Source organism: Brienomyrus brachyistius, chromosome 5, assembly GCF_023856365.1.
Source record: "Brienomyrus brachyistius isolate T26 chromosome 5, BBRACH_0.4, whole genome shotgun sequence".
In the NCBI taxonomy this organism is placed as follows: domain Eukaryota; kingdom Metazoa; phylum Chordata; class Actinopteri; order Osteoglossiformes; family Mormyridae; genus Brienomyrus; species Brienomyrus brachyistius.
Genome location: NC_064537.1, coordinates 3,885,822 through 3,901,239, shown reverse-complemented (window position 1 = coordinate 3,901,239; position 15,418 = coordinate 3,885,822). Strand labels below are relative to the sequence as shown.

General features: G+C 48.9%; 1 protein-coding gene across 4 annotated transcripts; it reads left to right on the top strand.

The window, feature by feature from the left end:
* The first annotated feature begins 2,666 nt into the window (after positions 1 to 2,666).
* Positions 2,667 to 10,374, top strand: gprc5c (G protein-coupled receptor, class C, group 5, member C). 4 transcript variants are annotated; one of them, XM_049014556.1, is made up of 5 exons: positions 2,675 to 3,019; positions 5,989 to 7,029; positions 8,495 to 8,598; positions 8,894 to 9,016; positions 9,407 to 10,374. In XM_049014556.1, exons 2-5 carry the CDS (start codon positions 5,997 to 5,999, stop codon positions 9,431 to 9,433), a joined length of 1,287 nt encoding a protein of 428 aa, XP_048870513.1. In that variant the 5' UTR covers positions 2,675 to 3,019; positions 5,989 to 5,996; the 3' UTR covers positions 9,434 to 10,374. The 4 variants fall into 4 exon arrangements, with proteins under 4 accessions (XP_048870514.1, XP_048870513.1, XP_048870510.1 ...); XM_049014553.1 differs by having other exon boundaries at positions 2,676 to 3,019; positions 8,891 to 9,016; XM_049014554.1 differs by lacking the exon at positions 2,675 to 3,019 and adding an exon at positions 3,030 to 3,759 and having other exon boundaries at positions 8,891 to 9,016.
* Positions 10,375 to 15,418: the final 5,044 nt, after the last annotated feature.

Genomic DNA, 15,418 nt, shown 5'->3' with positions numbered 1-15,418 from the left:
CGTGGTTAATATATCATAAGGTGTTTCTTTTATTTTGTCCACCCCATACTTAGGATATATAATTTAATTATTAAACAATGTTAAAAAATAGACTGACGTGATGAAGGACATCTTTATCATTATAAAGCTTACTGGCCATCCATGCGTGGACTGGGAACACTGGACATTAAGGGGTGAAAACCAGTCAGATCACTTTCACACCAGCTTGATCATGTTCCCGTGCAAGAGAAAGGTTTGATTTATGACAAAAAGCAACATAACCTCCCCCGGACCTCCTCTGTGTCAAACAAGCCGTAGCAGAAGATTCCACAAAAGGGAAAGTCACATGATCACAAAGTTAGCCATGGGAGCCGCTGGAGTCTGACTGAACATCAAACAACGTGGGCTGGCTGGGTAACAAGTGCGACTTTCCTGTTTTTGCTTGAACAATTGCTGAAAATCTCTCTGTCATGAGAACAGCTAAACTTCACAAAAAGCTATTTTTAATAATAATAATAAATGATTGATTATAGGAGTGAGTGATAAATGGTGTGAAATGTTCTGGTCTTCACTAACTGTAAAGTGGATGGAATTTTGTTTTCTGAATTTAGAGACACATGCTTCTGCTCTGTAAAATATCGTTGATAAGGTCAGCAGAGCCTGCTAGGGCAGTGTATCTGACGTCACACACTGTGGGCCATTGTTAGGAAGACGACCCCGCATAAACGGTCATCTTAACACAATTATGAGAACAGAAATTAGGGCATAAAGCCAGAGCAATAAGGACCAAACGGAAACAGACCTGTGATCCTAGATTAACTCAGCAAAACTCAGCAACAGGTTGTACGCTAGGGGGCACTCTCACCCCATATGTCACAAATCCGCGCTTACGCTTTTAACCTTCAAATCACACATAATTTTTGACTGATTATCACAACAGGCACCATACATTTTGTAAATTATGACATGTTTACACACAATTCCCTCACATATGGTTACCATCCTATTAGAGACTAAATAACTCTCTTTTTGATGTGAATAATATTACTGTCCAGTCACGTTCCCACGTTCGCTTGCCATCGTGTATATAGTACAGTGAAATTATCGCATGCTTCCTGCAGAACAGGATATCAAATAAAAACAAGACAATTACTACGGCACTTAGATCACTTTTGGGGCTTAGAATGTCTGGTAAACTGTTGCCTAGAAACGAGAGTAAACTGCGCTCCCCTTTCCTTTAGAGTGTATAGCGGTCGAGGGGCACAGCGTTTTACTAGGGTAAACTGCGCTCCCCTTTCCTTTAGAGTGTATAGCGGTCGAGGGGCACAGCGTTTTACTAGGGTAAACTGCGCTCCCCTTTCCTTTAGAGAGTATAGCGGTCGTGGGGCACAGCGTTTTGTCAGGGTCAGCTGCGACTTTCTCCAGACATCTGTAGCATGAGCAGTTCACAAGGGATTTTGTAACATAATCTCATTTTGAAAAATTGTAAAATGTATGATGCCCCCCCATCCTTGACACACAATTCACCACCAATATCAATTAAATCCTGTCTGGCAGACACCTCCACCTGCATGACCGGTCACCTGCCAATGAAACTGGTCAAGATGGAGATGTTTCTCCTACCAGCCAGAACTTCATACCTCTAACTCACTGGAGAACCTTCCCTGGACCACTGTAGATCAGTCAGACTCAGACTATTAGCACATACCTTTAAAGCACTTTGGCTCAACCAGAATTTTTGTCTTCAAGCTGCCCGGATGACCACATGTCTCACCTTTTGTAGAACACCTTCGCTGTCCATGAAGCAGACATTCAGCTCAAGGTCATGACAAAGATGTTTAATTGTTTCCAGGCTACCAGTGCCGTAAACAACAGCCAGACCCCCATCGGGATGTTTGCTTAATGCATTTCTTGGTCATCTCAATGTTCCAAAAATGACCCTAAATGCCCTCCCTCCCCCGAAAAACATCTGAATCTCCACTGCTCTACAATAGTGCCCTCAAATCACCTTACTCTAGGCAAGATTTTACTGCTGATATTCTGGAACTGAGCCTAGCTGATTAACACTGTGCAATTCTATACTCGTTTTCCTTCTCAGATTTCATCTTACTGTAATTGTGATTGTGCAATCCACGTGGTTCGTTAGAAATTCAATATGTTATCATGTAACACTTACCCTATTATTTGATTCATTACTCCTTAATCACTCTGTAGATTAATAAGGACGGATGTAGTTGATTTTTACTTCTCATTTCAACCTGCCGTGTACATGTAGCACAGAAACAGACCGCCAGTGGGCACGCAGCGGGGTTATACCGTGATTTCCCACAAGATGGACCTAAATTCTTACCGTTTCATCGAGTTATTTGCCGCACGACAGCAAACTCCAGCACAACCCGATCAAATATAATTGTTGAATCGATGTATTTGCGTCTTAATATATAGGTTTATTTATGTAGGCCTATTTGGTTATTTACTGTTTCACACTTCCAGTTATTACTATTATTATTATATTAACTAATCATCGGGCCCTCTATTTTGAGTGCAAATCGCACCTTTAATGACTGAAGCAGAAGGCTTTCCTACAAGCCCATTGGTGCGATATTAAGTCTAATTGGGGATACTAGAGGACGGGATATTTGATATCGCGATAGAATCGCTACATCTGGGTGGAGTGAGTCGCAAATAGTATGGAAGTTGGGTGGCCGGTTGGAGAGAGAGAGAGAGAGAGAGAGAGAGAGAGAGAGAGAAACGTGCGTGTGTGTGTGTAAGAGAGAGAGAGAGAGAGAGAGAGAGAGAGGTGAACATTAACTAACCGCCAGGGCACCGAGCGCCCTTTCGCAAGATTATACATCAGCAAACTGACAAACATCTTGGGAGATACTGAACTCGATCGGGAATTAACGGGAATATTCGAGTACAGCGGAGAATAAATTACGCAAGTTTCTGCGTTTGGCGTTGGCAGTAATCGGGCACGCGCTGCGCCCGCTTTGGATTTCTGTAGATAAATTGAGGTCGCAAAAGGAGCGCAAAAGCTCAGGTAAGACACCCGTTATATACCTGCCAAATGTGGAGAGTTTGTCTTGGGTTATATTGTCACTTCGGGTTTTTTTCCGTCGCTCACAAGTATAGATACAAAGCACAACAAGATCCGACGCTTTTGTTACCGTTGTTGCGCAAATGATTTGAAGTGTATTAAATGTCGAAACAAAAGCATCAGAATGGAAGTTCTAAAAATCACTTTAAGAAACTCCTCTTTGTGACTAATATCTGATATGTCATGGGGAAAATTAGGAAGAGGAAAATTTAATTGCAGTCAGTTTACATCTTGAAAGGGTGTGGTTTCAGGTAACATTAATGATTAATATTGTCGCATCTAAATTCTTCGACCGCAGAGGCCACGAAGACAGGTTCAGAGGGCGCGCAGGTTTTTGTGTATAATTCAATTATTACAATCTTATATATATGTATAAATCGAGAACTTGCATCATCCACCTGCCCAGATGAAGGCTCAGTTTTTTGGAGTTTTGGGTCCCGCCCTTTCTCGACTTTATTGGTGGAAATTCGTGTTCGGGGAAATTTTCATTCGCCTCGTTGACTGTCAATCAAAAGTGTACTGCGAGATGGTGTTGAAGACAGGTGGGGGGTTTGTAAAATGGAGGTAGAATAATTGGCAAAGGAGGGTCTTTGTAGCGTGAAAGAGACTTGGACATAAATTTCATCTAGCATTTTTGACATTGTATGCGGTCTCGTTAATTTTATTTTGTGGAACTGCCCCAAGTAAGTGGCCACAAGTTTGATTATAGCAAAAAACATACTTTTAAGCATTTAATGTCGGAATGAATTTGGTATTATTTAAGCGATCGGAACCTTTTGTCAGTGTAGTAGTGTCTGTCAGATTGGTTTATTGGCACCAGCCATTGCGTGGTTACACCTTTCCAGCACGCAGACCGACGCCCTTGACTTCTGCCCCAGGTGTGATCATGCCTAATCCGGCCCGTTATCCGACAGCCTGCCATGAGCAGGGATATGGTACCGAGGTCCTGCCTGCTTTTTGGTCCAGCCCTTTTCTCTCCTTGGGCTGGCCCGGTTACATATTTATAACGTTTTCCGACGTTCCATCTTCTGAGAGAAAATATTAAAGCAGGATGGCTGCGGGAAAAAAATCTGTAATCCGCCGTGGACGTAAATTCTAAAGAAGAATTTGTGTTCCCCAATTTTCAGTTTATTTTTTACGTGGAAGCCTATCGCCTTTTAAATAGATTCATAGTTATGTCTGATTGAATATTTGCACGATGTGCTCAGATTTTAAGGGCATTTGTTAAGGTCCATAAACTTTCTATACGTCATCGTTTCCTTCCCACTTGATTTTTGTGGGCAGCGTATATTTGGTTGCCACACTTTGTTTAAATGCGCGTTTGAGACCAATGTGGAGGAAAATGTGATAATGGGTGGGAATGTCATACTGTCAATCAGTAACTTTATCGGGCTAAAACGGCGCTGTGAAACTCCACGATTCCTGTTCTCTGCTTCTTGCCCATGTGGTGTCTTGTCCGATTGTATCCGTACTGCATTTGAAATAAATCGGCATCTATTTCGGTACTTTTTATGGGGAAATGCTTAGAAGTTAAGTGACGCATGCGTACTGTCGCCGGTTTCATTCGGATCAGTCTTTTGACGAAGCACCGGCCACATCAAGGGTTCAAGCGGGTGGCTGTGCCTTTAGATCCCGACAGAAACTACCCTCGAGCGAAACTGCGAGCGTTTGAGCAAGGAAGTGTCAAACAAATACCTCGCCTACAAACTTCCCGAAATGCAAATGGATCAGCAAAGGCGACGCCCCGCTCCTCAGCGGGTTACTGGCCTCCTTTGATTTTGCTGTTCACACCGCATACCTTTCACTGAATTTGAACATTAGCTGTACGTGACGCTGCCACGACCTTGCAGGATTGGGCTTTTTAAAATGGATAAATCTGAGTTATCTGGTGTAGTTGCATGGTTCTGCTGGTTTGGACTTTTTTGTTGCCATTTCAAATCCATTAATCACTAGAATGATTTCACATTTGGGTCCTCATCCCCAGTTGCCCCGGCACTGGATGACCCCACTGCCTTCTCAATTGTATGTCGCTTTGGATAAAAGTGTCTGCTTAACAAATAAATATGAATGGCCTGTTTTGCTCACTGTATTTGGCTCTAAGTAGCTCTGTCACCCCCGTACAAAATGAGTTGGCTGGATGGGAAGCTGTCCCGAATCGCTCCCCAGGAGAGTGCACGGCTGGGAGGGCAGTCGGTGGGCATGGCTGGACCAGTGTTGGTGGGAGGCGGAAACATCTGGAAAGCCAGACCTCCCACCCAGAATCGCTCCACTGGCTGGGCTGTATCCCAGCGCCGTTGTGGTTCCCCGCGTTTGGGGATTACTTTAATGATTAACAGGAGCATCCAATTCATCAGTCCCTCTCTCCGCTGCACGCACGGCGACCAACTGTAAACTTTCTGTCCTGTCACTTTCTGCCTAACTTACTGTAACCCCCTTTTTTGGGGAAGGTAGGAGGTGCTACAAGTGTCATTGGTCTTTCTTTCAGTTTAGATTAGTCGCTCACAGCCTGCAGTACAGTGTGGTAACCCAAACCACGACAATGTCTGTTGCGAAATTCCTCCTCTCGGCTGCCAGTCTGCCCCTGGATATCTGCCTTACGCTATTAGCATGTCCCAAATGTCTGCACTCGGAGGTTTGTCTTTCCTTCTTGGTACATTCATTTTCATTTTGTCAGGATACCTTTTTTTTTGGGCTGCACTGCCTGCTTCAGTTCTACCCCAGGTAGCAGGTTTAGCACGGCTCTGTAGTGTTTCGGGAATGAGCCGTGTGACTCGGGGCTGGGAGTGTCCCGTCTGTTGTGCCTCTCTGAGCTGGAACGCCCCGATGACTCTGGGGGTAAAAGGCGTGTTTCCCGGTTAAGCAGAAGCGCTGGTGTCACGCGCTCTCTCTGCTGTGCCTGTCTGCCTTTACAGGTGCGGCCATGGGACGCCATTGGCTGCTGCTGTTGCCGTTGACGACCACCCTGTGGTCACCGTTGGAGGCCCAGGATCCCACACCCCCCAATGGCTGCGGTGCCGGAATCTCCTTACTCTACTACAATCTGTGCGACCTGACGGCGGTGTGGGGAGTGGTGGTGGAGGCGTTTGCGGCCGCTGGTATCGTCGCATCCCTGCTGCTCCTCATTATCCTCCCGGCCAGCCTGCCGTTCGCCAAGGACCCGAGGCGGCGCAGCTCTGCGGGGCTGCAGGCCGGCTTCCTGCTCAGCACGCTGGGCCTCTTCGGCCTGGCCTTCGCCTTTGTGGTGGGCCGGGACTTCGCCACGTGCACGGCGCGGCGCTTCCTCTTCGGCGTGCTGTTCGCTGGCTGCTTCTCCTGCCTGCTGATGCAGGGCGTGCGGCTGAGCGCGCTGGCCTGGCGGGCGGGCGGAGCCGGGCCCGGCGCCTTCCCGCTGTGCCTGGCGGCGCTCGCCCTCTGGCTGGTGGAGGCCGTCATCAACACTGAGTGGCTGGTCATCACGGTAGCCCGTGCGCCTCCCACCAATAGCTCGTCGGCCCCCGTGCCGTGCCTTGTGGCCAACCAGGACTTTGTGATGGCGCTCATCTATGTGATGGTGCTGCTGGCGGTGTCCGTGGTGTCAGCCGTACCGGCGCTGATCGGCAGCCGTCCGGAGTGGCGGAAGGGCGGCTGCTTTGTCGTCCTGACGGCCGTGCTCTCCGTCGCCATCTGGGTGGCCTGGATCGTCATGTACGTCTTCGGCAACGCGCGGACCGGCGGCCCCAGCTGGGATGACCCCACGCTGGCCATCGCCCTGGTGGCCAACGCCTGGGTCTTCCTGCTCCTGCACGCCATCCCGGAGGTGTGCTCGCTCACTGACGATGGTGAGGTGGAGCCCAGCTTCGGCGACGACCTGTACGCTGCTCGAGGTGTCGGCTACGAGACCATCCTGAAGGAGCAGAGCTCGCACAACATGTACATGGAGAACAAGGCCTTCTCCATGGACGAGCCAGCTGCCGGTACGTATGAGCTCGCGTTGGCCAGTGTCTCTCCCCAGAGTTTATTATAACTCAAGCTGGAGGGTCATGACCCAAAATCGGGGACAATTGGGTGACGGAGTGCATGGTTAAAAAAAAAAAAAAATATTCTGAACATTTTTTTTCCAGACTATTTAGTTTTTTTTTTTTTTTTTTTTAAGTGCACGAACACATTTCCTGTTACTATGTTGTATGGACTTTTGTAATAATTTGGTTCAAAATTCTGAAATTTGAGTCCTGAGGCTAAATCACAGCACCACATGTTACGCTCAAATTTGATTAAAGCATTTGTCGCATGAGTCAATTTGTGCCTGTGGTTGTATATCTGGATGTTTAAATCTGTACCTTGCTTTTTTCCCTATTTCATTTCTTTTCCCCTCCACACTTCTGAGTGACCTCGTTCTGGGTGCTGATTTTGGTTGGTTAACGGTTTTCCCTGGGAGGCAGGTGGATGGGACATGTATTGCAAGCTGGGGTTGATGACGGAATAATGTTCTGATAACCCACAGAGTTGCCGAAACTTAAAAATAAGTCCGGGAATGTGAGCCACATCCTGCGCCCTTGCGGGGTTGCGCTCACAGACGCTTATGCGGCAGAATGTAATCCACACGTCCTCACAGAAGGGCTTAAGTGCAGCACAGGACCTGCAGTGGTGCACGGTGCCCCCTGCAGTCCGGTGGGAGGGGCCCTGGGAAAAAACGCGGGGTCAGGGAGTGGGGGGCCTAGTCCTTCCAAGGGTGCTGTGCAAGAGTGCCGCCTTTAGGGTGCGTACATGTGGGGGGTCACACCTGGTATACAGCCATAAAATGGAATATTAATGAGAGATCTGTACCCCCCATTTCAGTATTGACTGTAGTAGATGCTGCATCTCTATTTACATTATTGATCAAAAAAACGAAACCTGGATTATCTTCAGCAGAAGGGACTAAAATAAACCCTCCATCCTGTGCAAGTCAATGAAGATGCTAATGTCAGCCAGTAGGGGGTGCTCTTCCCGAGCACCGACTTATGGCTCGGTTCTGGCCATGGTTATTAGCTTTGGTCTCTGAGGCTCATCCCCCACACTTTGGATGCGTGTCCGGCTGACAGTGACCCGGCGCTGACCTGACCAGTGTCTGGGTTAGGGTTAGGGTCTGTCCATCCATCCAAATAACCGACACTGTTATTTTCGGAGTGGTGTCCGACCTCGCAGGATGACCACAGGAAGCCCCTTCCATCCGGCCGTCTGTCAGATTGAAGCTTGTGCAACTTCAGAGCTTCGAAGCCATAGCTTAATTCAAAAAGAGTCACTATGTATGATTATTACAAATATTGATCAGTCACAGTGATCAAAGTTGGATAATTCTCTGATCTGACAAAGACGTCGGACATTACGGTTACTTTGACTACCCAGCATGCCTCGGGGCTGCCCAGATGCGTTTTAATACTGTCCTTTGCTGCCCCCTAGGCTACAACAAGCCGATGTCTCCCTACAGCGGCTACAACGGGCAGATGAGGAGCTCTGTGTACCAGCCCACCGAGTTGGCGCTCATCACCAAGGGCGGGGGTAACGTAAGTCTGCAGGAAGCAGGTCGCTTGCTGGCACTGCCATGTAACAGTCCGTGTCCGCAGTGAATCTCGTGGCTGGCAGTGTAATCGTGTCAGTGTCGGGCCTCTAATCCTCAGCTGGATAAATGTCTGCCCCTGTGCTCAGACCCCAGGCTTCATTCTTGACTGCGTGGCTTTGTAACGTGGAGAGCGGGTCGGCGTACTTGAGAGGCTGCACCTAGCGAGCATGCAGGCCTTTTGGCCGCTCTGACCCCAGCTCCTGCTAACCTCCTTTCCCCTGTGTGTCTGTCTGTAGCAGCAGATGGATCACTCCTATGACACGGTCCTCCCCCGTGCCACGGCCACCCCACCTGTCCCCAGCAATGGCGTGTCCTTTGGCATGGTCGAGGAGAGCCCCCACGGACACCTGCCGGGGGCCAGTGTAGGTGCAGTCGTCCCTGACCCTCATCTCCTGTAGCGCTGGATCGGCCCTCCCAGCTACCTGCTGCTGCCCTGCTCCCCGCTTTTACTCTCCCTCCTCCCTCCTGTCCTGCTGGCCCGTTGGCTCCGCCCCTCTCCTGTCCTCCTCCGGTCCGGTTAGTCACTTCGGGCTTCTCTTTGGGTCTTGGCTTGAATGAACCTGGCTGACTTCTGCTTCGTTTTCCCTCCAACACTAGACAGAGGCACTTCCAGGCTTCCCCATTTTCTTAGAGGAGAGGATACTGAATATCCATGTATCATGTTATTACTTTGTGACACCAGGAATTCATTTTGGTGGCATGTAACCAGATGTGGCACAGATGTCCAATCAAAACCTGTCTTCTCTTTGCAGGTGAACGGCTTTCAAAGGAAATGGTGAACCCTTTCTGTCAACGATCATCTTTCCCCCCCTGCTTTTCATTTGATCTGTCATTTTTCTTAATATTAGTTATGTTATCCACATGTATTAAACCTGGTGGGGGCAGGTTTTACTGGATATTGCCCAAGACAATGGGGTCCCGGCGGCATCCCTGTGGCTCATGCTACCATACCCACAATCCTTTGGGGCCAGCAACGTGTCCCCTCTGATGATCCGCCTTGGCCGTTTTTGGTAACCTCCCAGACCTCCGGCCGCCTCCACCCGACGAGACGATCATCCTTGTCAGTGGAGGATGTCATTTTTGTGGGGGAGAGCAAGGTGAGGCACAAGGGGGGGGGGATAACACTGCTCTCAGTCAATCTCCCTGATACACAGGCGCACACAGGTGGCCTGTGAGAGTGAGACTGCACTATTGAGTCACCCCCCTTCACCCATGTTCACACTCGGCCTTTGAGAAGATCACTACAGCAAGACTGACCTTTCCACATGGAATCATCCCATCACAGCGAAGTAAAATGGACGACCTGTAACAGGAGGATCATGGGATAGAACCGCAGTCCCGGCAAAGGACGCGATCAAGCTTCATAACCAGTTCGTGGCTAGATGTGAGGGCCCGTCGTTTCTGATCGGCAAATGTCAAGTTAATCAAGCTTTAAGGGAATTAGGAATTGTGTAACGGCACCATGCATTACTACAGTTACAGTATGATTACGGTTTGACATAAGGCTATTGAGTTTGCAGGAAAATGCTGAAAATTACTGAATATTGATTGTAGTAATATGAACTTCTACTGACAAGACTAGGACGGCCTTTAATTTTGACGACAGATGTGTGCAGTTAAAGCATTGTTTCCGTTTGATCGGATTATTGTGTTCTGTTTGTACCATATATATTTTTTATTTATATTTGAAATGTACTGAAAATAAAAACGTGGCATGCTATTTGTGAAGTTTCTTCAGCCAACCATCCCTCCAAGAGTCTCCTGTGCATGAATGTGTCACTCATGGCGAGGGCTGTTTTGAACCATGAGATGCTGCAGATAGCCAAGGACCTCGCCAGGAAGAGGACCGTGGCCATGATGTGAGTCACTACAGCAGAACATAAACTGAAAGCGGAAAGGGAAAACATGAACCAGGACGCGAACTGGTGCCATTTGGGTTGGATGGGGTGGGAACTGGAGATCCTGGAATCACAAAGGACATCCTCCTGGCTGCATGTGATTGGCTGATAAATGCCGGAAGCCCCTCTTAGACCGGGGGACCCAAACCGGGAGCCTCTCTGCTTGGTGATTCGCCAGCTATGCCAGGGGGAGGCTTGGTGACCTCAGGCTGCAGCTGTTTCCCGTTTGGAGGGGTTAGCGGGTGAAATCTCCTCCAATCTCTCTGGAAGCACCTGGTATGATGTGAGGAAACTGGCCCCACACGTTACCCTGGAGGTGCGCTGCTTTTATCGCTGATCACTGCTTTGGCGGTGTGGGGTCAGGGTGACCCCCCCCATAAAAAGGCAAGGTAGCAGCGATCCCTACTAATTTTTGCTGATTTTCATGTCAGACGTGTCAGTCGCGGAAGGGGTGCCCTGATTATATCTGGAAACGTTGTAATTCAGGCCTCCTGAGAGGCCTGCCATTTACCCTGTGCCCCTGTCTCTGCCCCCACCCGCTCTGTCCATGACAGACACTACAGGGCCCTCCCCAGCACTCAGCTGCACCTGTGATTGGGGGATGGGGGAGACAGACTTGTCAGGCTGGGTCTGGTGATCCAGCACAGGATTTAACTTTGCCATGTCCTGCACTGTGAACAGACACCGCATATCCAACTGCAAGCACTCCTGTTTACACAGGTGTCTCCAGTCATGGAAAATCAATATACAGGAAAATCTATATTAAGATATACAGAAGGAGACATCTTATGCAGGCACGCTTTCCTGTTAGAGAGGGACGCATACATGCATAGACTATTGTACACTACAGTCTAAGGTCCCGGCAAACAAAGTCACCCAGTCCCACCTCAGGAAAAATGAAGAGGTTAGTTAAATAGGCAACAACTGAGCGTCCATGCTTATGTGCGCTTAAGGCCCCCAGATCATTAACTTCGCCGCTGTCCACGGGCATGCGGTCAACGGCAGCACATTATAAGCAGCCGCCGGGCGCATCGCGCACCGCCCGTCTGGTATGATCTGTTGGGAACCGGAGACGGAGAGGAAAGAAAGGGGAAAGTATATGGAACGATCGGGAGGATGACGTCCCTGGGTCCTGCCCCACGATACACCATCTCCGGTCCACCCGTGCCCCCTCCCGTGACATTGGCTGCGATTTCTCCCCATGACACATTCTTCGGTCGTCTTTCCCCAGGAAAAAAAGTTGATCTTTTGAAACTGACTCGCAAGACATCACGTATGAGGACGCGTTAAGAAAATAACGATTTCCGTCACGTTAGTTGGGCTGCTGAAAATATGCAGAAGGGTGTGAGGAGTCCGGCAGGCGTCGGGATGACGGGCGGGGAGGGGCAGGACGGCCGCCAGGAGATAACGCTGGCGGACTTTGTGCGCGGTGGGGGGGATGCGCGCCGCAGTATCAGGCATGCGGTGGGTTTGGGGGTCAGAGAAAGTGACGTAGCACAAACCCACGATGCCGAAGCCATTTAGCCGTGTTTGATTGTTTAAAAAGCGTTAATCATCGAACCTTTTATGTCCTTATGTAATGACTTACGTTTATGTCTGTTGACAAAACTGGCGAGTTTTCCGTAGTTTGACGTCACATCGGAATCTCTCCCACTGAATCACCCAACGCTGTAATTCATCGGGATTCCGGGTGTTTGCATGTAAAATACCTTGTGGCCAACGACCTGACACCTGCGCTTTGGCAGGCGTTTGTTTTCATAGCCACTTTTGCAGAAATATTAGCTTTTTATCTTTTACAGATGATAGCTGTTATGCATCTGTTAGTAACTCCCACCATGATCTGAGTTCTGTCTCCGTTTATGCGATGTCCTCGGAGCGCTGCTGATAAGCCTGAAAGGGGCGTGAGTCTCTCTTACGTGATGATCTGTCCTCGATCCTACACCCGAACTCCATAAGGACACCGTCACAGCATTGCACTATCACAGTATCGATCACAGATAGGCAGTATCGACGTTTCGCTGCATTTATATACTTTTGAAACCGAGACTCAGGGATGTAGAGGTCAGCATTCTTGCATGACAGACAATCAATCCGAGCCATGATAGACACTGCAGCGGCTAGTGGCGGCTCCAGGTTATTTTCGGGGAAGGGATTACAGTTTTAGGGGTGAGGGAGCGGGTATGCGAAACTGGAAAATGGTCGCCAGCGACTTCTTCCTACTTAGTACGAAAAATTAAAATACAATACTTCTATAAATCAACTTTATTGACTTTGACTGAATTACACAGTAATTATAGTCGTGCTTGATATTTAGTTGTGCAGTTCTGGGAAGTAGCGTATTTAAATTACAGTTGCGTCGCATAAGTAGGTTTGGGAACACAATACTGCGGGCATCACTCGGAGCCAGGGAAAGTGGGAGGGGCGTCCGAGGGCTGACGAGGGATTCTGGTGTCACCAAGGGCAGGTTAACATTGTTGCCTCATACCTCTGGAACCAGGGTTCTATGTGTGTGGAGTTTGCATGCCCCGCCCCCCGAGTAATTCAGTTCCCCCTTCCACTCCAAAAAACATGATGTGGGTAATTAGAGTTGCCAGATTGTCCAGAGGTGTGAATGGTGTGTGTGCCCTGTGATGGGTTGGCCCCCCGCCTTGCACCCATAGCTTCTGGGTTAGGCTCTGGACACTGAATAGGACAAAACGTTGAAGAAGGATGGATGGACAGAGCGATGGGCACCGCCCCATCCAGACTATAGCCCCGCCCCCCAATCCAATTGAATAAAAAAAATGTTAGGGCCCCTATTACTCAGGATCACCCCCCCATCACCCTTACAGCGTCCCTGTGTGTATTGGTCAATGTAACCCTGAACCTGCTTCACATTAGAGAGCTGAATTAATATTTCAGCCATGAATGGCAAGATGCGACACTTCTTGTCATTAAAAGCAAACCAACTTACATATAAAGTGTACAGGAGTGGACTGATCACGCCAAGGTTAATACGGCTGTCATGACATCGGGGAGAGACGGCATATAACGAGGAATCATAATTAACGCTGAGCAAACAGCGGGCCGATAAGCTGTGATTGAAAAAAAGGGGTTTAATGGCGATACAACTTTTTTAAATGTTTCCTTAATGAATGCATGGCACCACACATCTGACAGCATGGGGTGTCGACCCCCCCAAAGGCATCGTGAAGCAGCTGCATTCAGGAAGTGTGCATAACAGATTATTATTCTCGAGAAAGTCTGTATTTCTAACTACTCTGAAGCAGTTTCCTTTATATTCCCCGGTATAATAAAAGTAATAATTTATTTTCTTTCTATTTCTTGTCACAGAACCACATTGTCACTGCTTGATGTTAAATAACGCTAGCCCCCCCATGGAAATGGGGCTGAGACGGGGCACCCCGCTTGCCCTGCGGGGTAACGTACCGGGTGACTAGCAGATGAAGAGGAAATCTTGCACCCTGTCCCCCGGTAATCCGCCGCGTTAGTTAGTGCCCACGCCTATTGTCTGCCCTCTTACAGAGGCATGCGGTCACATGACCGCATCAAGGTCAGGATGAATGGGAAGGCGGGTGGTATTTACGGTCGGATAGCACAACACAGCGATGGGAAAACAAGGAGGGGCAAGCCGACAGGTGTGTCTTCTCGGATTCAACCTGCAAAGTGCTTTGGACGCTGCGTTATCAGGGCCAGCGCTGTGTGCGATCAGCGCTTGTTCGGCACTGAGTGGCAGTCCATCCGGCGCTGTGTGGGATCAGCGCTTGTTCGGCACTGAGTGGCAGTCCATCTGGCGCTGAGAACGGTACATCCGGTAAATTAGCAGTATATGGATTTATCGGTTTACGGGGCGTCGCACAGCGCAGCGGAGTGCGTATCAGCCTTTTCAGATGTTCCTGATCCTTCTGTCTAGGCCCCGCCCCTTTGCTGCGTCGCTTCAGGTTGCCATGGCGATAAGAAGCTCATTGTGTAGCTCTAGTTCTGTGGGTGTATGTTGCATATTCGTGGCGTTTCTGTGAAGGGGCGGTGCGGTGCCCCCACCTTTCAGCTCCCACAGGTTGCCTCTGTCCCCTGACCTTGTGAATTTAGAAACCCTCCCTCCTCCCTCTATCTCTCGGTGCCTTCCTCCCTTTGTGCTTTGTGAGGGCTCCGTGAGACCCCTCTCTGTACCCCGGGCTCTCGCGCTGAGGGGCTTTCTTGCAGTCGGCTCTGATAAACGTAACCCAGTAAGAACTGGCCCGGGTCGTGTCCAAGCAACCTGGACGCAGCCCATGGGCCAGTCAAAGACCCTCTGTGCTGACTCTCCCTCCACCCCAAAAAATACCAGCTGAGGTAACTGAAAAACACAGCCCAAGGCCAAATCTCACTACAGGGGCCATTGATTATCTTTGGGGGGGTGAATGGTGGGGGTGTATCCGGACATCCAAAGTAAACAGTCCTGGGGTTTTCGGTTCCCCTGCCGAGTGTGTGAGGATGGAACATTAACTACAGCTGTTTGCCAGTGTACTTTGTGATACGGCTTAGTTAGATATGACTGTTTCTGTGTTTTCCTGTGTTAATAGGGCTTACGCGCGATAACCAGTCATCAGGAAGCCTCAGCCTGGCCGCACAGTTAAACTGCGGAGACTTGGGGGGTTAGAGAGGCGCCCAGCTGCTCAGCGTTCTCCTTTTCGGTCGTTCCACATGCTTTTAACGGCAACAGTTTCATCCTGCCGAACTGTGGCTTTTATCTGGAATATCCTTTTTAATTCCTTGAATGACACAAAGTTCTCAATAATATAAACACCAATAATGTTTATATATACGGTGCTCTTCAGACGCTTGCTTAATTCAGTAAAAAGGTTGCACGTTTAATGGGTTCATAAC